The 22,848-nt window shown below is 36.8% G+C and overlaps 3 protein-coding genes across 4 annotated transcripts in view; 2 read left to right on the forward strand and 1 right to left on the reverse strand.

The window, feature by feature from the left end:
• Window positions 1–22,848, forward strand: part of LOC100438173 (olfactory receptor 2AG2) — a 192,503-nt gene that overhangs the window by 47,115 nt on the left and 122,540 nt on the right. The gene's annotated exons all lie outside the window — the stretch shown is intronic.
• Window positions 6,713–12,470, forward strand: LOC100436683 (olfactory receptor 2D2). Its single transcript, XM_002822082.5, has one exon. It carries the CDS (start codon window positions 7,829–7,831, stop codon window positions 8,774–8,776), a length of 948 nt encoding a protein of 315 aa, XP_002822128.2. The 5' UTR covers window positions 6,713–7,828; the 3' UTR covers window positions 8,777–12,470.
• LOC100437054 (olfactory receptor 10A4) lies at window positions 20,291–21,284 on the reverse strand. The gene has a single exon (XM_002822083.4). It carries the CDS (start codon window positions 21,259–21,261, stop codon window positions 20,314–20,316), a length of 948 nt encoding a protein of 315 aa, XP_002822129.3. The 5' UTR covers window positions 21,262–21,284; the 3' UTR covers window positions 20,291–20,313.

Raw genomic sequence — 22,848 nt, forward strand, 5'->3', positions numbered from 1 at the left:
TATGGTTTTTGTTTATATGCCCTGGGGGCTAATTATATTGTGCACCTTTTCATGTGCTTATTAGTTATTTTTATCTCCTATATTGAAAGTGCTTGTTCAAGTCTTCTGCCCATTTTAAAAAACTGGAAATTTCCAACTTTTCTTATTCATTTTTAGTAGTTCATTATATTCTGGGCATCACACCTATAGCTTACTGTCAAGTTCTTAAAATAATATGTTTGTAAATACAGACAAATGATAAAATGTGACAAAATAATAATTGGAGAATATGAGTAAGAGAGGTATGAGAGTTTTGTACAATTTTAACTTTTTTGAAAATTTGAAATTATTTTTAAATACAAAATTATAAAATAACAAGTTTACCAAATATAAAATTTACACATGTATTTTGATGAACTTGCCTTTGTAACTTTAAAAACAAACTGACAGAAAAATCAGTAAAGATATGAAGATTTTTAACCATCCATTGACAAACTTGACCTGATAGAATATCCTATTCAGTCATATTTTGTGAGAGCTGGTCCATGTTCAGTTGGCTTTTTGTCTTAGGATAGTCATTCAGGAGTTGCAACGGAAAGAGTGGGGTTTCTGCCAAAGGCTCTCTTCTTTTCAGACCCTGATCTCCACTCCCTCCACTCATGCCCAACACGGCTTCAGGTACCCTTGGAGGAATTTTAAAAAGCTAATCAGAGTACTTGAAGATTTTTCAGCCTCTCATCTTTCTGGGCAATTTAGGATTCATTTATGTATAATACATTTCCTGAACAATGCCAAAACTCAAATACCTATTTATAATCTCAATCCCCTAGCCCTGGTTATAATAATCAGAGAGAGTATTTATTGAGTTCTTACTACATGAATACATTATGTTAATCACATTCATCTAATTATTATTATCTAGGTCACATCACATTCATACTCTACAAATGATGAACTTTCTCAGAATTATACAGTGTATGGAGTAGACTTAAGTTGCAACCTAGTATTTTTTCCTTCAGAAACCAAATACTTAATTGCAACAATACAATTCTTCCCCCAAAGAGAAGACATGTAAGAATTCATGATGGGACCTGTAAACAGAGATGTGACTGCTAACTGCATATTATTTTCTGCCCTCCTTATAACCATTAGGGAACCTTCTGAGAGGAAGCACAGCTCAAGATCCCCCCTAATGATTCAGAATTCTCCTGAGCACTTCGCCTGCTCTAGAGACTGCTTCTAGTATCCTTGCTGTTCACCTCATTTAAACTGAACTATTGTTGCACAATATACTGTGAAGTCCATGATAAGACCTTTGGATGGAGCAGAAGGAGATGGGAGATGTGGGGATTCCCCTTCCTGCTTTGTTCTTGACTTTGGAGATTCTACTGAGCCCTTTGCCTTTATGAAAATATCCCTGCTGTCCGTGATTAGTCCATGCTGCCGCCAGTGCACCTGAAGCACTTTCCCATCAATAGTGGAGTGTCTTTATTGGCTTTCCATGCCAATTTGATCTTTCTCCATCATAGGACAAAATATTGGTAAGATTATTAGAGGGTGGGGGAAGATAAGGCATTAGATAAACAAAGAAGGGATAACTGGAGATATATTGGGAGTGAATTGGTTTTAACATTGTCATAGATTTGGTTTTTGAAATTCAACTAATTTTGTCCAAATAATCTGATTCATAGAGCTAAATCTTCTGTAATAGATTTAGCCAAGGTTTTATTCCACAGTGGATCTACCTTATCAAACCACAATTACAATGCAAAATTACCTGAGAAGAAGAATCCTGACTTTCACCTTATGTAGATATAGGCAGAACTTTCATGGAGTCAGTATTGTTCCTTTGGGTAGTGTTCTCTTCCCTTGTTGAACTTGATTTGGAAGAAAGTAAATAGGTATGGATGATAAGGAATAGAGGATTTTAAGTGTGAAGGATCTTGGAATCAGAAGAGAAATTTAGTAGTTTTCTTTTGGTTCCTTAGGGGTTTCCTCAGTCTCTTCTTCCTAAAATTCACATCAGGTTAGATAATGCATGTTTCTGTGACCCTGTCTTCCTTTTCCATATCCAGTGACATATTTTATTTTTATAGAAATGAACTCACAAATTTATGTTAAATCTAGAAAAAAAGTAAAATGAAATGGCAGAAAGGTTGACAGTGAACATGATTTTCTTATAGGAGCTTCTTGACCCTGGGAGCAGATTCAGCGTCACCTGGAGGAACATTTTGTCCTCTGCATTTACATGGGAGAATAACATTTTTAAAGAAAAATCAGGAGAGATTGGGGTGCTGCCTTCTAGTGCATAATCCCAGGGTCAGTGAGAACTCCTAGCATCTGACAAGTCATAAATCACACTCATCTCTTCCTTACATTCCCCTCTCTGTCTCTTGCTACTTTGGCTCAGGTCAAATCAGTTCAAGAAACATCTGTTGGACACTTATAATGTATGATGACTGCTCTTATTTTATGTGAATAAAGATGATTCAGATGTGATCTCTACCCTTGACTATCTTACAGTCACAGAGAAAGACAAATAATTTTAATATAATTTGTTAAGGGCTGTGGTGGAGATAAGTACAAGATGCTGTAGGTATACTTGTGCATCTAAGACTAGTTGTTGTGAGTGTGTGTATTGGTGTATTTATGTCCATGTGTATTGGAGGTGGGAATAGGGAAAGTTTGTGGAATTGTTTCTGGAGTATATTTTTCCTAGACAGAATCTTAAAAAATTCATCTGGCTATGGTTATGAGCCAGATGAAGAAGGGATAGAAATCATAGCAATATCTTGTAGCTTCACTTTCATTAAATTAACCACTGACTGTAGTCATCACTTTAAATTTTTCGAAAGATGCTTAGTTTTATGCTTAATATCTTCCTTTGTCAAAACTGAGAAAGATTGTCTATCATTTAATTTTCCTTGAGATTTAGACACATTATTGATACAGTTGTAATCAAATTCCAAAAAAATGAAATTCTACTCTAAGAAGAGTGAAAATTGTGGCAGAAAGAGGACTGAGTCTAAAGATCCTGAGCGGAACCAAATCCCGGAGCCTCTAAGAACTAACCAGATAGCACATTCCACCAGATGGACGGCAATTCAAAATGTAGCAATGTTTAAATTACCTGTATTCTTAAAATTTATTTTTATATTAGCTGTTTTGATAATACACTATTTTTCTCTTTAGAAGCAATTCTCTATTAGTTTGATGTGATAGATTATACAGATTCCTTAAACCAATATTGGCTGTGAATCTATGATATTCCAAGGACCACTGTAGGCACTGGGGATGAAACAATTTGGCCCCTCCCCTCTGGAGTTCTTTAGTGTTAGGAACTGGTTTTCAGTCTGTATCCCCAGTCTTTAGCATATGCTTGGTACACAGTATTTGCTCAAAAAATAAGATTGATTGAATATTCAAAGTATGATGAGTGCCCAAGGAAAGTAATGATACCTTGATTTAGTGGGCATGTCTCTGAGTAGAGGGACTATGCTGAGCAAAAAACAGTGGGGTGTAAAAATGCAGTGTGTTCTAGTTAGTTGGTACAGGATAAGGCTGGTAAGGTTGCCTGCAGATGGATAAAGGAGGGTGGAATTTATCTATATTCAGTGTGGGACCATAAGTAATCATCAAGCAGAGATGTAATTATTCATAATTATGTTTTATTTATCAGTTATTGAATGAGTTGATTTCCCTTGAAATAAAAGTAGGCACTTCTATAACTGCTAGGCACTACAGTTTTTAGATATTGGCAGCATCTATCAAAAGTAAAGATATGCCCACCCTTATATCTTCCGTCTTGGATAAAGCTCGTATCTAGCAATTTGAATGTTTGTAGTTTACCTTACAGATATATTGGTAACAGTGAAAAACAATATATGTATGGGAATGTTCATAACATAATTGTTTGTGGTAGCATAAATTGGCCCCAATATTAATGTTCATCAATAAGAGAATAGTTAACTAAGTTTTGGTTTAACTGTAGTGTGGAATATAATGAAATCAGTAGCAAGACATAGGTATAGCTATATGTATTGGTCAAGAAGTGTCTCCAAGATAATAGCGATTGTTGGGAAAATTAAGTGATTAAATCATATGTTAATTACAAAAGTGTGCATACTCATGTACATACACACATGCGTATTTGAATTAATAGACATCTGGAAAGATGTATACCAACCTGTGATCTATGGTTACTAATGGAAAGGTTATTGGGCTTGAGGGTGTTTGGAAAGAGACTTACTATTACCATACATTTGGGCGATGCGTGTTAGACACACCACGCAACTTACCATTTAAAGTGTATAATTCAATGACTTTTAGAATATTCACAAAGTTGTGCAACCATCACCACAATCAGTTTTAGAACTTTTTTGTTACTCCAAAAAGAAATCATACATTCCTTAGTCATCATCATCCAGTCCTCCTATAACCCCAGCCCTAGGCAACAACCAATCTACTTTCTTTCTCTATAGATTTGCCTGTTCTTGACATTTAATATAAATGGAATCATGCAATATGTCATCCTTTGTGACTACTTTTTTCACTTAATATAATGTTTTTAAGGTTTATTCATGTTGTACCATGTTCAATCCTTTATATGGATATATCACCTTTTTTTTTTTTTTTTTTTTGAGATGGGGTCTGTCTCTGTCACATGGACTGAAGTGCAGTGGAGTGATCTCAGCTCACTGCAACCTCTGCCTACCCTGTTCAAACGATTCTTCTGCCTTAGCCTCCCAACTAGTTGTGACTATAGGCGTGTTCCATGATGCCCAGCTAATTTTTGCATTTTTAGTAGAGACGGGGTTTCACCATATTGGCCAGGCTGGCCTCGAACTCCTGACCTTAAGTGATACACCTGCCTCAGTCTCTCAATGTACTGGGATTACAGGCATCAACCACCACACCCAGCTGATATATCACCTTTTCTTTATACATTCAAAGACATTTCACTTTTTGTCTTTGGATCACTGCACTTTTTGAGTATTATGAATAATGTTGCCATAAACATTCATGTATAAGTTTTTGTGTGCAACATATGCTTTCAGTTCTCTTGGGTATATACCTACTGGTGGGATAGCTGATTCATATGGTAACCTGCTAGCCATCCTAATAGGTGTAAAGTTGTACGCTATTGTGGTTTTGGTTTGCATTTCCTTTATGGCTAATGACATTCAGCATATTTTCATGTGCCTACTGGCCATTTGCATACCTCTTCTGGAAACAATGTCTATTTAGATTCTTTGCCCAGTTATTAATTATATTATTGGCCTTTTTATTACCAAGTTATGTTTCTTATATATTCTAAATATAAGTCCCTTATCAGACATATAATTTGCAAAAATTTTCTCCCACTCTGTGGGTTGTCTTTTCACTTCCTTAATGGTGTCTTTTGAAGCACAAACATTTTTAATTTTGATGATGTCCAATTTATTAATTTTTTTCTTTTGTTCTGAAAAATATATATTTGGTGTATATTTAAAATACAATTAAGCAAACAAAATGTTAAAATTAAGTAACTTATCTTCAAAACTGAGAAGGAATATAGAGTTTCTTTTAGGGATTAGGTAAGAGGCTTTTATCCTTTCAAAGATTTTAGAGTTTGGTGGCACTGGTTTTTATTTTACTATTGAATCAACATCCACACCTCCATTTACCTGATATAATGGTAATATTGTGTAACCATTACATTTATATGATTTGATATGAGACTGTTTTTGTTTTGACAGATTTTCCTGGATATGTAAAAGAAGAGAATAACAAAGAATAAAGAAAATGTGTATTTTGAGTTAAAAAAGAACCTTTTAAATAATTAATCTGTACATTGTAAAGTAAAACAGTAAGGTGAAATTGTTTTCAGGCTTCTTCCTCTGGTGGTTAAAATAAAAGTGGAGAAGAGAAAAGAAATTAGGTCAAACTTTTCCCAGATTGGTTGTTAGTGGTAACTTTGGCCCAGGACAACTAAATTCCTGTCTGGAGAAAAGATGTTGCAGGAGAAATCCCAGGAAGTAAGGAAAGGAGTGTAGAGTCCATGGCTAACCAGTGGTGGGCAAAGGTGGAAGGGTTATAAATTGAATTTTGTCATACAGGTGATGCATGTTGGACTAAGCTGTTTGCTTAAGGCCTTCTGCCTACAAAGTGAGCAAGGAGCAATGCTAAAAATCTAAAGCACCAAACAGTTAAGTAGAAGTGCAAAGGGATCTTCCTCCCAATGCCAAATTCCAACTTTAATCTGAAAACCAATTAGGAATTGAAATCTTTCATTTCTTTGACTCACAGACGAATCCAGATGCTGAGACTCTGTTACTAGATTATGTAGGGTGTAATTATGTCTTTTTTTTTTTTAAAGAAATCTCCTGGGGAGTCCTGTAACCCAAGTGAGTTCTGCAACTTGGAGTAAAATGTTACTTCTTTATTTTTATTTTCCCCTAACTGAAAGTTTATGTTTCCTTCCAATTTGGATGCAAGTAACCAACCCACACCAATATTAGAAGTATTTATGACTTTGTCAGCAGTAGTAATTATAAGAATTTTTATATTGTATTGCAGTTGTTAAAGGGATTTCCAAACATTTAAGCTCATCACTATTTTGAAATGAAGATGGTTATTAGACCCACCACTACATTTCAAAATTTTAGTGTATTAATAAAGAAGCACATATATTGCTGTTTACAAATCTGTTTTCTAAAATTATTTCGATAACTGTATTTTGATATAACTGGTTTCCTTGGTAATCCTATACATTTTATTTGATGTATTTAAAACATTATTCTGAGATACTTTCACCAGACAGTTAAAGGATTGATAGCCCAACCCATGTACAGGATCTTAAACTTTACACTTTAAAGTAAATTTATTTCCCTTCTTTTTGGAACAGCTCCACAAAATTGGATTATTATTTCCAAATTATTTTAAATCTCTCTAGGGATATTGGCAAACCTTCTAAACAACTCTGCTTAACTATGTGATCAAATTATTATTTGTTTAATGAATTAATGGTCATTTATGAAATGAAGTTCTTTGCTATGTCTTACAAAGGACACAGAGGTGAAAAAGACATGGAAACTATTTTCAAAGGAACTTTTACTTTTGTAGGGGGAGTGGACAGATAATGCATATATAATTTTTAGCAGAGAGAGCTGGGGAGTAGTGCTATTTGGGCTGAGTAAGAAACTAGCCACACTGGTGGCTTAAAATGAAAATTCTGTTTTGAAGGTGTGTCTGTTATGTTGGAAGTTCATTCACAGTTGAGACTGAACAGAACTCAAGCTGAGGCTTCAGATAGGATTCCCAAGGGTATCCTGAGTTACCCTTTGGTTTCCCAGCTCCTATAAGACAGGTTAGTTTCTTAAATAAAACATACCAGTACTTTGGCTCTTTCTGATTTCTTATACCTTCGTGTCTGTCCTTTCGGGAAAATACAACAGAAAGCTACATAATCATAAGCGGGGAAGAGGAGATGTGACAAGAGCACTTAAGACTCAGGGGTTTTAGTTAAGAACAAACAGAAATTAAATGGCAGGACTTTATAGATGAATTCAGTCTGTATTTAATATTGTATTATTAAAAGTGTGGTATTCGGAGAAAAAATAATTTTAAAAATCTACTCTATTCTTGCCAGATGACACCAACAATGAATGCAACATCTTTTAATGTTTGTTTTACAACACTGAAAATGTTCCAAGGAAAGAAACATGATCATCTTATGAAGGGGGTTCTTGAAATTTTCAGTAGCAGTTGGGGCAGTTCCTAAGCCTGCACTTCTCAATTATATAATTTTATAGGTATGCATGTCTATGGTTAGTACATAGTGACTTCTTACTGAAAAGGACAACAAACTATGAGACAGATAAATCAGACACAAGTGACAGAATTCCTCCTTCTGGGACTCTCTGATGGGCCACACACCCAGAAGCTGCTATTTATCTTATTCTCGGGCGTCTACCTGGTCACTGTGCTTGGAAATCTGCTTCTAATGTCCCTTGTTCATGTTGACTCCCAACTTCACACACCCATGTATTTTTTTCTCTGCAACTTGTCTCTGGCTGACCTCTGTTTCTCTACCAACATAGTTCCTCAGGCGCTAGTCCATCTGCTTTCCAGGAAGAAGGTCATTTCATTCACACGTTGCGCAGCTCAACTTCTCTTTTTCCTCATTTTTGGGTGTACACAGTGCGTCCTTCTTGCAGTGATGTCCTATGATCGCTATGTTGCAATCTGCAATCCTCTGCATTACCCGAGCATCATGACCTGGAAAGTGTGTGTCCGGCTGGCAACAGGATCATGGACCAGTGGCATTCTGGTGTCTGTGGTAGACACCACCTTCACACTGAGGCTACTCTATCGAGGCAGTAACAGCATAGCTCATTTCTTTTGTGAGGCCCCTGCACTATTGATCTTGGCATCCACAGACACCCACGCATCAGAGATGGCCATTTTTCTTATGGGGATTGTGATTCTCCTCATACCTGTTTTTCTGATTCTGGTATTCTATGGCCGTATCATAGTAACTGTGGTCAAGATGAAGTCAACTGTGGGGAGTCTCAAGGCATTTTCTACCTGTGGCTCCCACCTCATGGTGGTCATACTTTTTTATGGATCAGCAATTATCACTTACATGACACCCAAGTCTTCCAAACAGCAGGAAAAATTGGTGTCTGTTTTCTATGCAATGGTGACTCCTGTGCTTAATCCCCTCATCTATAGCCTGAGAAACAAGGATGTGAAGGGAGCTCTGAGGAAAGTAGCCACAAGGAGTTTCCCATGCAGGCTTGGAATCTCACACTGACAGTGAGCTCAGAGAATCTTTTGGCTTCCCACTTCAAAGACTTGCTGGGAAGACATGGAATCAACCCAGGTGGATTGGATTTTTTAAAATGTACATTGGCACACTTGGTTTCTCAAGTCACCTGCTTGGCCCCCTTCCAAGTTGTACTTTCCTTCTTTTTTCTCCTTTCCTTTTCCTTCCTTACTGTTCTAAAGCTTTTTAATAAACTTTCACTCCTGCTCTGAAAACAAAAGTACATATACACCATGGAATACTATGCAGCCATAAAATAGAATGAAATCATGTCATTTGCAGAAACATAGATGCGGCTCGAAACCATTATCCTAAGTGAACTAGTACAAAAACAGAAAACCAAATACTTCATGTTCTCACTCATAAGTAGGAACCAAACGTTGGGTACATATGAAGACAAAGGTGGGAACAATAGACGTTGGGGACTACTAGATTATGGGAGGGAGGGGGAAGGGTTAAAAAAAACTACCTATTACCTACTCACTACCTGGGTGATGGATTCATTTGTACTCCAAATCTCAGCATCACGTGATATACCTCTGTAACAAACCTGCGTGTATACCCTCGATTTTAAAATAAAAGTTGAAGAAAAAAATGCACATTAGATTTCAAATTTTCACATCCATATTAGAATAGAATATAAGCCATGTCATTAGTAATTTTATATGGATGACATGACTATAAAATAATATTTTGATATATTGGATAAAATAAAATTATATTATTAAAGAAGACTTGCTGGGTAGCCCTCTTCTTTGTGAATCTAAAATATGGTAAGACTTACAGTGATGGATATGGTAATTACCCTGATTTGATTATTATACAATGTTTCCATGCATTGAAACATCACACTGTATTCCCAAACTATGTATAATTATGTCAATTGTAAATTTAAAATTAATAAAAAATATGGTAAGATTCTTATTCTTGGGCCTTATCCATAGACACACCCTCTATTCTTCATCCTGCATTTCTTTCATAGAAGAAGGACAATAATTCATGGAGGAATCAAAGGAGGATATGCTTCCTTCTGTTTGGTCCTTTGACACCTAAGGACCCCTGAGAAATCCCCTGAGAAATCCCCTGAGAAACACACACATTTTATAAGCCTTGTAAAATCTACCTTTTTAATAATGCTGTGTATTATCACCTGTCTATTTCAGATCTTACTCCAAGTCCTTTTTCTTTTGGTACTTCTGAATCTCTCTGCATCATCAAGTGATCAATAAATAAACAGACATTACTGAATCACTTACTATGAGCTAGGTGCTACATGTGTGTTGGCATGTGCACCTGTATGTGTGCTTAACGTGGGTAATGAAGAGCATGGGTACAATGAAGCAGAATATATGAGCTCTGCTCTCCTTCTCACACTCTTTTAGAAACATAAGGATCATATTTATCAGGATACATCTTCATAAAGATGAATATAGGAGTTGTGGAAACCAGCAAGAAATAGTGACATATTCCAAGAATAGTGACATATAGCAAGAGTGAGAAGCTGTAACTGATGCTAAGCCTGAATGACCAAGAGGAGAGAACTAGAACCTGGAGAGGGTAGAAATATGCTAAGGGCACAAGGCAGTAACTGTGGACTTAGGCTATATGAAGGCAAGGAAGCCATGGGAAGAAATATTTCTCAAGCCCATTTTCCACCCACCTTCTGATCCTCTGCTATTGTATTCCAATTAGAAGCCAGGGAACAAGGAGCCTTTTGGTATAATCCATAAAAGACGTCAAACATTCTGAAGCACATAGCAAGCTGAAAAAGGATAGAAGGTAGATCTGGAAAGGTCAGCTGGTGAAGTACACACCTTTTGCCCTCAGCATCCACTTCTTCTTTCAGTGATTAATTCATATTCCTAATACAGGGAACACATAAAGTTCCATTAAGAACTATATCGTAGCAGCATGATATCAAGTAGCTCACACTTCTACTTGATACATAAAAGAATAGCTCCTGTCATGATTATTTATATAAGTTGAAAGAGGAAGAGCAAAAAAAGCAAATAATTAGCAGAAAACACAGCTATTGTAGCTCCTAATCCTGCCCCAGACATAAATTGATAATTATAGCTTGTTCTTTCACTACCCTTTCATGGATTTATTTTCTGCCTTAAGCTCAGCTCACTGGAGTTTTTTAACAGGTGTGGCAACCTAAAACTTCTTACCTGTAATATTTGAGTTATTGATGATTCTGTGTTTTTTTTTAACTTTTAGTTTCACGGGTACATGTGCAGGTTTATTACATAGGTCAATTGCGTGTCACGAGGGTTTGGTGTACAGATTATTTCATCACCCAGGTAATAAGCATAGTACCTGATAGGCAGTTTTTTTTATATTCACCCTTCTCTTACCCTCAACCCTCCAGTAGGCCACAATATCTGTTGTTCTATTATTTGTATCCATGTGTACTCAATATTTAGCTCCAACTTATAAGTGAGAACACACAGTATTTGGTTTTCTGTTCTTGTGTTAAGATAGGATAATAGCCTCTAGCTCCATCTATGTTGCTGCAAAAGACATGATCTTGTATAGTATTCCATGGTGTATATGTACCACATTTCGTGCTATTGATGGGCATTTAGGTTGATTCCATGCCTTTGCTGTGTGAATAGTGCTGCAATGAACATAACCACGCACGTGTCTTTATGGTAGAGTGATTTATATTCCTCTGGGTATATACCCAGTAATGGCATTGTTGGGTCGAATGGTAGTTCTGTTTTAAGTTATTCAAGAAATCACCAAACTGCTTTCCACAGTGGCTGAACTAATTTACATTCCCACCAGAAAAGGGTTCCCTTTTCTCTACAACTTTGCCAGCATCTGTTTTGTTGTTGTTGTTGTTTTGACTTTTTAATAGCAGCCATTTTGACTGGTGTGAGATGGTACCTCGTTGCGATTTTGATTTGCACTTCTCTAATGATTAGTGATGTTGAGCATTTTTTCATATGCTTATTTGCCACTTGTGTGTCTTCTTTTGAAAAGTGTCTGTTCGGCAACCTATAGAATGGGAGAAAATTTTTGCAATCTATCCATCTGACAAAGGTCTAATATCCAGAATCTACAAGGACCTTAAACAAATTTTCAAGAAAAAGCAAACAACCCCATCAAAAAGTGGGTGAAGGATATGAACAGACACTTCTCAAGAGAAGACATTGATGTGGCCAACAAACATATGAAAAAAAAAAAGCTCATCATCACTAGTCGTTAGAGAAATGCAAATCAAAACCATAATGAGATACCATGTCACACCAGTTATGATGGTGATTATTAAAAAGTCAGAAAACAACAGATGCTGTCGAGACTGTGGAGAAATAGGAATGCTTTTACGCTGTTGGTGGGAGTGTAAATTCACTCATTCAACCATTGTGTTCAACCATTGTGGAAGACAGTGTGGCAATTCCTCAAGGATCTAGAACCAGAAATACCATTTGACCCAGAAATACCATTACTAGGTATATACTCAAAGGATTATAAATCATTCTACTATAAAGACACATGCCCACGTACATTTATTGCAGCACTGTTCACAATAGCAAAGACTTGGAACCAACCCAAATGCCCATCAGTGATAGATTGGATTAAGAAAATGTGGCATATACACACCATAGAATACTATGCAGCCATAAAAAAGGATGAGTTCATGTCCTTTGCAGGGACATGGATGAAGCTGGAAACCATCATTCCCAGCAAACTATCACAGGAACAGAAAACCAAACACCGCCTGTTCTCACTTATAAGTGGGAGTTGAACAATGAGAACACATGGACACAGGGAGGGGAACATCACCCACCGGGGCCTGTCGGGGGATGGGGGGCTAGGGGAAGGATAGCATTAGGAGAAATATCTAATGTAGATGACTGGTTGATGGCCGCAGTAAACCACCATGGCACGTGTATACCTATGTAACAAACCTGCACGTTCTGTACATGTATCCCAGAACTTAATGTATATATGTGTGTGTGTGTGTGTGTGTGTGTGTGTGTGTGTATAGATGTAGTAGGATATTGAAATCTCCTACTATTGTTGTGTTGTTTTCTATTTCTCTGTTATAATTGTCATATCTTCCTGGTAAATTGACTCTTTTAACATTAAATAATGTTGTTTCTGGTAAAAAAAAATTTGGATACTAAGTAAATTTTAAAATATATTTACTTACATTACTACTATTTTTATGGTCTCCATTTCTTTAAATACCAGATTTTCCTATGGTTTTTTTTTGTTTTTTTTTTTTTTTGAGAGAGAGAATCTCCCTCTGTTGCCCAGGCTGGAGTGCAATGGTGCGATCTTGTCTCACTGCAACCTCTGCCTTCCAGGTTCAAGCAATTCTTCTGCCTCAGCCTCTGGAGTAGCTGGGATTACAAGCGTACGCCACCATGCCCAGCTAATTTTTGTATTTTTAGTAGAGATGGGGTTTCACCATGTTGGACAGGCTGGTCTTGAACTCCTGACCTCAAATGATCCGCCTGCCTTAACCTCCCAAAGTTCTGGGATTTACAGGCGTGAGCCACTGCACCTGGCCTGTGTATCATTTTTCTTTCTGCCAACAGGACATTCTTAAGTATTTCTCGTGGTGTGGGTTCTGCTGGTGATAAATCTTTGAGATCTTGTATGCCTGAAGACATCTTTATTTGCCTTTCTTTCTGAAAGATATTTTTCCAAGTGTAGAATTTCAGGTTGAAAAATTGTTATTCTTTTGAATACCATAAAAGTCTTGCTTCATTTTCATTTACCTGTATTGTTTTTGATGAGAAATTTGATGTTATCTTTATACCTCTATACGTAGAATGCCTCGCCTTCCTCCCACTGGCCACTTTTGACATTTTCTCTTTATCATTGGTTTTTGAGCAATTTGACAATTACGTGCCTTTAGTTATGTGTCTTCATTTTTTCGTGCTTAGAATTTACTGAGTTTCTTGATCTGTGGTTTATAGTTTTAATTAAGTTTGGAAAATTTTCAGCCTCATTATTCAATTTTTTTTTCTGTCCTCTCCTCTGCCTTGGTGACGACAACTACCTTCATGTTACACAGTGTGAAGCTGTCCCATAGCTCACTGATTTCCTTCTCATATTTTGTATTCATTTTTCTGTTTTATTTTGCATAATTTCTATGGCTATTAATCAAACTCACTAATCTTTCATCTGTAATATTTAACCTGCTGTGAATCCCATTCAGCATATTTGTTATCTCAGATATTTTAGTTTTCATCTCTAGGAGTTTAATTTGTCTTTTATTTATAGCTTTCATGTCTCTACTTAACTTTTTAAACATATGCAATAACATTATAACTTTTAATATTTTTCTCTGTTAATTGTAACATTTGAGTCAGTTCTGGGTTGATTTATACTGATTTTTCTCCTCATTATATAAGTTGTTATTTCCTTGCCTCTTTACATAACTCATAATATTTGATTGAATGCCAGACTTGGTGAATTGTACTCTGGTGGATACTGGGTATTTTTTTTATTCCTATAAATCTTCTTGAGCGCTGTTTTAGAATTCAGTTAATTCACTTGGAGATAATTTTGTCCTTTTGTATTTTGTTGTATGAATCGTTAGGTGGGTCTGAAGCAGTGCTCAGTATAGGGACAAGTATTCCCCATTACTGAAACTAGACCTTCCTGTATCCTCTACCCACTATTCCATGAATTACAAGTTTTTCCAGCCTGAATGTTGGGAACAGGAACCACAACAGACGCTATGTTCATGCCAAGCACGTCTGATGCTTCCTTTGATGCTTTCTGATGGCTATTTCCCCAGCCTTGGACAGTTTCTTCAGATGTATATGCTTGACTCTATTGAATAGGCAAAGTGGAACCCTTTTAGATCTTTGGGGTTCTCTTTCTCTGCAGATCTCTCTTCTCTGTTATACATTCATAAGGTTTACCTCATTTGTTTCCAGTCTCTCAGCAACTGCTTTCCTTTGTTGCTTGATGCCTGTGTCTTGAAGCATCATTGTTTCATGTATTTTATGTGCTTCTTATTTTATTGTTTTAGGTGAGGGGTAAATCCAATTCCTGTTATTTAGTTTTGGCTAAAAGTAGAAGTCCTTGAGAGTAGTTTTGAATGACAGTTTTGTTCAATACAAAAATTTTTACAGCCAGTATTTTCTTTCAGCAGTTTAAAAGTATTATCTCACTGTCTTCCATCTTCTACTGATTTTGTGATTGTATAGATGCTTTTTACATATTCTCTGTATCTTTCTCAGCATTTTGATGTGATTGTTTATTTGTTTGTTTTAGCTATCCGATTGGTGTTCACTGAGCTAGTATTTTTTTCTGATATTGCATCTCTTTTACTTTATTGTTTTCTCTTGGAAATCTGACTATCCATGATTTAGACCTTTTTTCTTAGTTGAACTTTTATGCTCATTTCTTTATTTTCCCTCCTTTTTGTTCTGTGCTTCTGTCTCCATACTTTCTACTGAACAAGACTACAGTTAATAAATTATCTTTTCTGCTTTGTGTACTTTGCTATTGAGCCTACCTAGTGCATTTTCAGTTCAGTTTCTTTTTTAGTTTTATGTCTGTTTTTCTTTTCATGAATTGTAGTTGTCTCATGAAAAAATCTTTTTCTCTCTTTTCTTAAAAATATTAATAACAGTTATTTTGAACTTAGAACTCTAATATCTAAATCACCTCTAAATGTTTTATGAATAATGGCAATATATCTAAATGTAGACAAATAAATTGTCCATAAAAGATTGGCAAACAAATGTCACAGATGTCACAAACATTTATAGATAAATTGCCCATTTTTTTTCTCGGTTTTCAGTCATTATGGACCCTTTTTCATTAGCATGTTTTATAATTTTTTCATTAAATAGTCCCCTTGTAGAGGCTCTGGATGATTTTTTTCTTTCTAAGAGGATGCAGTTTTCTTTTGACAGGGTAAAAACATAAGCAGATCAATTCAATCCTATTGATAGTTGGTTTTAGGCTTTTTTAGGCTTTTTCTATCTAGTTTTGCATTTGTTCCTAAATTATTACCTTTGTGGGATCTCAGCTGAAAGCACAGAGTGATCTACCTCACAAGACTTAAACGCTACCCTCTATCTCCCAGCACCAATCAGTTAGTAAATGCTCAGCTCATACATACATATATATATATATTTTTTTTTTTAGCCTTTCATATGCTGCTTTCTTTTGAGTTTCCTTGAGTCTTTTCTTGTGCATACACTATTTAGGAGTGACAAACAACTTATAAGTATATTGCATGCAAATTTTTGGACTTGTTTATCTGTGGTACCCTCATCTTTGTGATTTGATTCTCAATGTTAATATGTTTGGCAACCCCGAATTCTAATTTCTGCCCTCTTATTTAAGTGACTGCTACTTTATGCTAACACTCTCTTTTCCTCTTAGAGAATTGACAGACGCCCTTGGGGAAAACACTTAGGTGAATGTGGCACTTACCTTATTGTTCTTCCCTCCTCTTACCTTTTCTCTTCAAGTCCTGTATTTGCTGCTCTCCTGTATCTCTAAGCACTTGTTTTGTGTGTTTTGTCAATCTTTTATAGTTGTGTAGTTGTTTTGGGGAGAGTTACTTAAATGCAAGCTACTTCTTTGTGGCCAAAAGAGAAGTGCTGACATTAAGTGTGTCTTTAAAGTTCTCCAGGTGATTCTGATCCACAGTTCAAAATCATTGTACTATATCAATGTAATTGAGAGGCCAGGGGATTTTTTTAAATTGTTATTATTATACTTTAAGTTTTAGGGTACATGTACACAACGTGCAGGTTTGTTACATATGTATACATGTGCCATATTGGTGTACTGCACCCATTAACTCGTCATTTAGCATTAGGTATATCTCCTAATGCTATCCCTCCCCCCTCCCCCCACCCCACAACAGTCCCCGGAGTGTGATGTTCCCCTTCCTGTGTCCATGTGTTCTCATTGTTCAATTCCCATCTATGAGTGAGAACATGCAGTGTTTGGTTTTTTGTCCTTGCGATAGTTTACTGAGAATGATGATTTCCAGCTTCATCCGTGTCCCTACAAAGGACATGAACTCATCCTTTTTTATGGCTGCATAGTATTCCATGGTGTATATGTGCCACATTTTCTTAATCCAGTCTATCATTGTTGGACATTTGGGTTGGTTCCAAGTCTTTGCTATTGTGAATAGTGCCACAATAAACATACGTGTCCATGTGTCTTTACAGCAGCATGATTTATAGTCCTTTGGGTATATACCCAGTAATGGGATGGCTGGATCAAATGGTATTTCTAGTTCTAGATCCCTGAGGAATCACCACACTGACTTCCACAATGGTTGAACTAGTTTACAGTCCCACCAACAGTGGACGAGTGTTCCTATTTCTCCACATCCTCTCCAGCACCTGTTGTTTCCTGACTTTTTAATGATTGCCATTCTAACTGGTGTGAGATGGTATCTCATTGTGGTTTTGGTTTGCATTTCTCTGATGGCCAGTGGTGATGAGCATTTCTTCATGTGTTTTTTGGCTGCATAAATGTCTTCTTTTGAGAAGTGTCTGTTCATATCCTTTGCCCACTTTTTGATGGGGTTAGGGGATTTTAAGTGAGGCTGGAAAGGTGGATAGAGACTAGCACAAGTTGGGAATGTAGAATTAGTAAAGGTTTTACATTTTACTTTAATAGTGATGGGAAGCTGTGAAAAGTTTTCAAGCAAGGGAATGACATAATCTTATTTACTTATTGAAAAGACTACTCAGGATCCTCCATGGATAGTGGATTATAGGGAAGCAAGATAGAAATAGGAAGATATGTTAGGAAGTACTGCAGTAGTCAAGGTAAAGAACGATTGTGTCTTGGTCTAGGATAATAGCAGCATAGATCAAAGAAAATTGGATATAGCATATATTTTGGAAACCATTTGTCAGGTTTGCTGATAGGTTGAATATGAGGGATAAAAGGTAGTGAGTAAATAAGAATGGCTCTTAAGGTTTTGGCTTGAGTCACTGAATAAATGGTGATATTTGCTGGTGAGTAGAAGAGGGGAATAAAAAAGCAAGTTTTATGGAAGTGTTTTGGATGAATTAAGTTTGAGCTGCCTACTTGACATAAATGCAGAGGGATGAAGAACACAATTGGATATTGGATTTGCGCTTAGTGGAGATATCACATTTGAAGATATAATTTTGGGTATCAGTACTGTATACATTGTATATAAGGGCATGAAACCAGATAAAATCTTTTAGATGATCTCTAACATGAGACTAATAATAACAATAGTTAATTCAAAGGGCTGTTTTAAAGATAAAAGTAGAATTTTATAAATGTAACTTATAAACTATAGAAATGTATGTTTTTTGTTATATTTTCTAATCCAACCATATTATGTAATTTACATAGAAATGATTAACTGCAGGCAGGGAGTAGATGGAAAAGTTATGTATTTTACACATTTTCTTGGATAATACAGACACCCTTCAGGTGGACAGATACAAAGTTTTAATCATTTTTAATTCCCACATTTAATCATAAATATAGAATTGTTTTAAATATTGGAAACTTAAAATATTGATAAGTCAACACTTCTCTGCAGGGATTATATATAGATATCTGTGAGGGATCCTGGATAGTTGAATGTTTGGACTTATTTAGCACTTCCAATTTATTTCATGGGAAATCAAATGTATATTAATTGCATTTTTCCCATGCTCAAGTCACTGTGCTAGGCCATGTAGGAGATATAAGTATGTTATAAACCCTGTCCTTACAAGAAAACAGTATAATCAAGGAGCAAAGAAGTAAGACAGAATAAAAATAGATCATATGTTTGTGTGCATGTGTTTTCTCAGAGAAGAAAATACTGTCAGGTTGGAAGCAATTGAACCCATGCCATGAAAGAGGTAATATCTGAAATACATCTTGAAGGATGCTCAATTTATGAATATATCACAATATTTTAAATGAACAGAATAGTAATACAATTTTTAAATAGGCAATAAAAAGTTTTAGGAAGAAGTAAACTTAACTCTTGTTTGTAAATAGTATTTCTAAATTATGATCCAGAAAAGGAATCATATAGTCCTTGTAGAATTTATTGAAGATTATGTGTAATGTAGTATTCCAGCAGAAAGTAACTGACAACATACTGGTTAGGTTAGGACTTTTTATTGGACTTTCTGGTATGAAAGTCTCATTGCTCAATCCCCACCTATGAGTGAGAACATGTGGTGTTTGGTTTCTTGCCCTTGTGATAGTTTGCTGAGAATGACGGTTTCCAGCTTCATCCGTGTCCCTACAAAGGACATGAACTCATCATTTTTTATGGCTGCATAGTATTCCATGGTGTATATGTGCCACATTTTCTTAATCCAGTCTATCATTGTTGGACATTTGGGTTGGTTCCAAGTCTTTGCTATTGTGAATAGTGCTGCAATAAACATACGTGTGCATGTGTCTTTATAGCAGCATGATTTATAGTCCTTTGGGTATATACCCAGTAATGGGATGGCTGGGTCAAATGGTATTTCTAGTTCTAGATCCCTGAGGAATCGCCAGAGTGACTTCCACAATGGTTGAACTAGTTTACAGTCCCACCAACGGTGTAAAAGTGTTTCTGTTTCTCCACATCCTCTCCAGCACCTGTTGTGTCCTGACTTTTTAATGATCGCCATTCTAACTGGTGTGAGATGGTATCTCGTTGTGGTTTTGATTTGCATTTCTCTGATGGCCAGTGATGATGAGCATTTTTTCATGTGTCTGTTGGCTGCATAAATGTCTTCTTTTGAGAAGTGTCTGTTCATATCCTTCGCCTACTTGTTGATGGGGTTTGTTTTTTTCTTGTAAATTTGTTTGAGTTCTTTGTAGATTCTGAATATTAGCCCTTTGTCAGATGAGTAGATTGCAAAAATTTTCTCCCATTCTGTAGGTTACCTGTTCACTTTGATGGTAGTTTCTTTTGCTGTGCAGAAGCTCTTTAGTTTAATTAGATCCCATTTGTCAATTTTGGCTTTTGTTGCCATTGCTTTTGGTGTTTCAGACATGAAGTCCTTGCCCATGCCTATGTCCTGAATGGTATTGCCTAGGTTTTCTTCTAGGGTTTTTATGGTTTTAGGTGTAACATTTAAGTCTTTAATCCATCTTGAATTAATTTTTGTATAAGGTGTAAGGAAGGGATCCAGTTTCAGCTTTCTACATATGGCTAGCCAGATTTCCCAGCACCATTTATTAAATAGGGAATCCTTTCCCCATTTCTTGTTTTGGTCAGGTTTGTGAAAGATCAGATGGTTGTAGATGTGTGGTATTATTTCTGAGGGCTCTGTTCTGTTCCATTGGTCTATACCTCTGTTTTTGTACCAGTACCATGCTGTTGTGCTTACTGTAGCCTTGTAGTATAGTTTGAAGTCAGGTAGCACATTACTCATGTTCTTTCTTTCAGAAATAGGTCTTAGTAGAAAGTAAAAAGTTTCAGTAGGCATACTGTATCACCTGGAAAGAGTAGAAACACAAAACCCACTTGAGGGATTCATTTTTCTATTTTTTGTGTGTGTACTTACATTTTACCCCTTCAGTTTCCATCTAAGTCATCATAGTTTCTGAGAGCCCAGGGTCCTGTGGATAACCCGCTTCAGTGCAGCCTTCACTTCATTATTCCTTAAGCTGTAGATGATGGGGTTCAACATGGGAGTCACCACTGTGTAAGAGAGTGACAGCAGCTTCTTGCTCTCAGGAGAGGCACTAGATCGGGGTCGGAAATACGTGAGGATGGCAGTGCTGTAGAAGAGAGAGACAACCAAGAGGTGGGAGGAACAGGTGGAGAAGGCCTTATGTTTCCCCTCAGCTGACGGCATCCTGAAGACAGTGGAGAGGATGCGGACATAGGATCCCAGGATCAGCAAGAAAGGAAAGAGAATGAATAGGACAGTGGCTGTCAGAGCCTCCAGTTCAAACAGAGAGGTGTCAGCACAGACCAGTGCAATAACAGGAGGGCTGTCACAGAAGAAGTGGTTCACCCTGTTGGGGCCACAGAAAGGGAAACTGAAAATCCATGTGGTTTGCACAGTGGCCACTGGAAACCCTGAGAACCAAGAGGCAGCTGCCAGCTGGGCATAGGATCTGTGGCCCATGATGACTGGGTAGTGCAAGGGGTCACAGATGGCCACGTAGCGGTCATATGCCATGGTGGCCAGGAGGCAGCACTCAGAAGCCCCAAAAAAGAAGAAGAAATACATCTGAGTGGCACATCCAAGGAAGGAGATGGTTGTGTCTTGAATGATCAGGGTCCCCAGCATCTTGGGCACAATGACCAAGTTGAAACCTATCTCCAGGAAGGACAAGTTTCTGAGGAAGAAGTACATAGGACTTTGTAGTGTAGAGTCAGCTACAGTGACCAGGATGATGAGGACGTTGCCCATTAAAGTAACCAGGTAAATGGTCAAGAAAAGGAGAAACAGTAGAGCCCGAAGCTCAGTGGACAGGGCTGAGAAGCTCACAAGAACAAATTCACTGACAATTGTCCAGTTTTCCCACATCATTCTTCTGCCCAGGACTTCACTGGGCATTCAAAATCTAGGAAGGCAGAAGAAATCTCATATGTCATTTATACCTTTATTATATTCCTATAAAGGTTACCTCCTGTGGCCTCATTCTTTACTTTCCTTGTTAGAGTTGTTGAGGATCAAACATCTATACTCTCCAAAATATAATAAAACAAATTTGACCATTAGATTCACAATTTTGGGGGAAAGAATTCTACTTTTCCAGACTTAATTAACACACCATATATATCTATACATGTCCTGATTTTTCTGTTCTCTGTAGAGAATGGCCAAAATCACAGCTTTGCGTTCATGCTCCTACCTTATCTCTCTTCAATAATGGTGCTAAGAAAGGCAGGCCAAGCATTTATGAAGAGAGAGGTCTTGATACATAATGAAAAGTGGTGAGATCAGGCAGGTATATTTTTTGAAAAACAAAAATGTAGGAAGGAGAAAATCAAAGAAACTGATTCAGCAGTTACTAAATGATTCCTGAGGAGGAGATCCGAATGTGTCCCAATCTCAAGAAGCCCATACTCAGGAAGGTTTCACTATATTGTAAGAATCTCAATTTCTACACTCTGAAAATTGCAGTGTAAACAAGAAGACACACAATATAGTCAGTGTGGCTTATCTTGATCCCAGGGATGAGTATTTTCCAAGTAGTTGTATGTGTCAAGATAGCATCACAACCATGGACAGAATCTAGATGGGTTAAGCATGAACTTTTTCATCAGCTCTCTTGGTTGACTTGTGTCTTGACTCTCAAGAAACTTGAAGCTCACATTTTACATGTTAATAAAACACTACTTAAGTATGCAAGTGTGACTAATAATATGAAATCCCATGAAAAGGAAACAAAAGATTTCATCATTGCATTAATAACAAAGCTTCAAAATTGGGACCCTGAAATTCTTTGTGATGACTATAAACATATGGAGGAATAAAATCTGAAGCACTTAGCATGTTGTCTGCTATACTATACATGTTCCATGAATGTTAACCGTTATAATTATTGATATAATGCTAGACCTATCTTCTAAATCTTCTTATCCAGCTCATTGCCAAAACTCACTATAGCCCCTACTATTCAATCTCTAAAATAAAATAATTCAGTAAATATTGATTATCAGAAGATAACTCTGTATGCTATGCTCTGTTTTAGATACTGAAGATAATACATTAGGAAATAAAACAAGCAAAAATCTCTGCCCTCATAAAAACTCATCATAGGGAAGACAGGTTATAAACAAATTCTGTTAGGCTGGGCGCGGGGGGTCACGCCTGTAATCACAGCATTTTGGGAGGTGGAGGCTGGTTGATCACCTGAGGTCGAGAGTTCAAGACCAGCCTGAACAACATAGAGAAACCCTGTCTCTACTAAAAATACAAAATTAGCTCGGCATGGTGGTGCATGCCTGTAATCCCAGCTACTCAGGAGGCTGAGACAGGATAATCGCTGGAACACGGGAGGCGGAAGTTGTGGTGAGCCGAGATCACGCCATTGCACTCCAGCATGGGCAACAAGAGCGAAATTCCACCTCAAAAATAAATAAATAAATAAATTATGTTAGTAGAAAGCAT

This window comes from Pongo abelii, chromosome 9, assembly GCF_028885655.2.
Source record: "Pongo abelii isolate AG06213 chromosome 9, NHGRI_mPonAbe1-v2.0_pri, whole genome shotgun sequence".
Taxonomy (NCBI): domain Eukaryota; kingdom Metazoa; phylum Chordata; class Mammalia; order Primates; family Hominidae; genus Pongo; species Pongo abelii.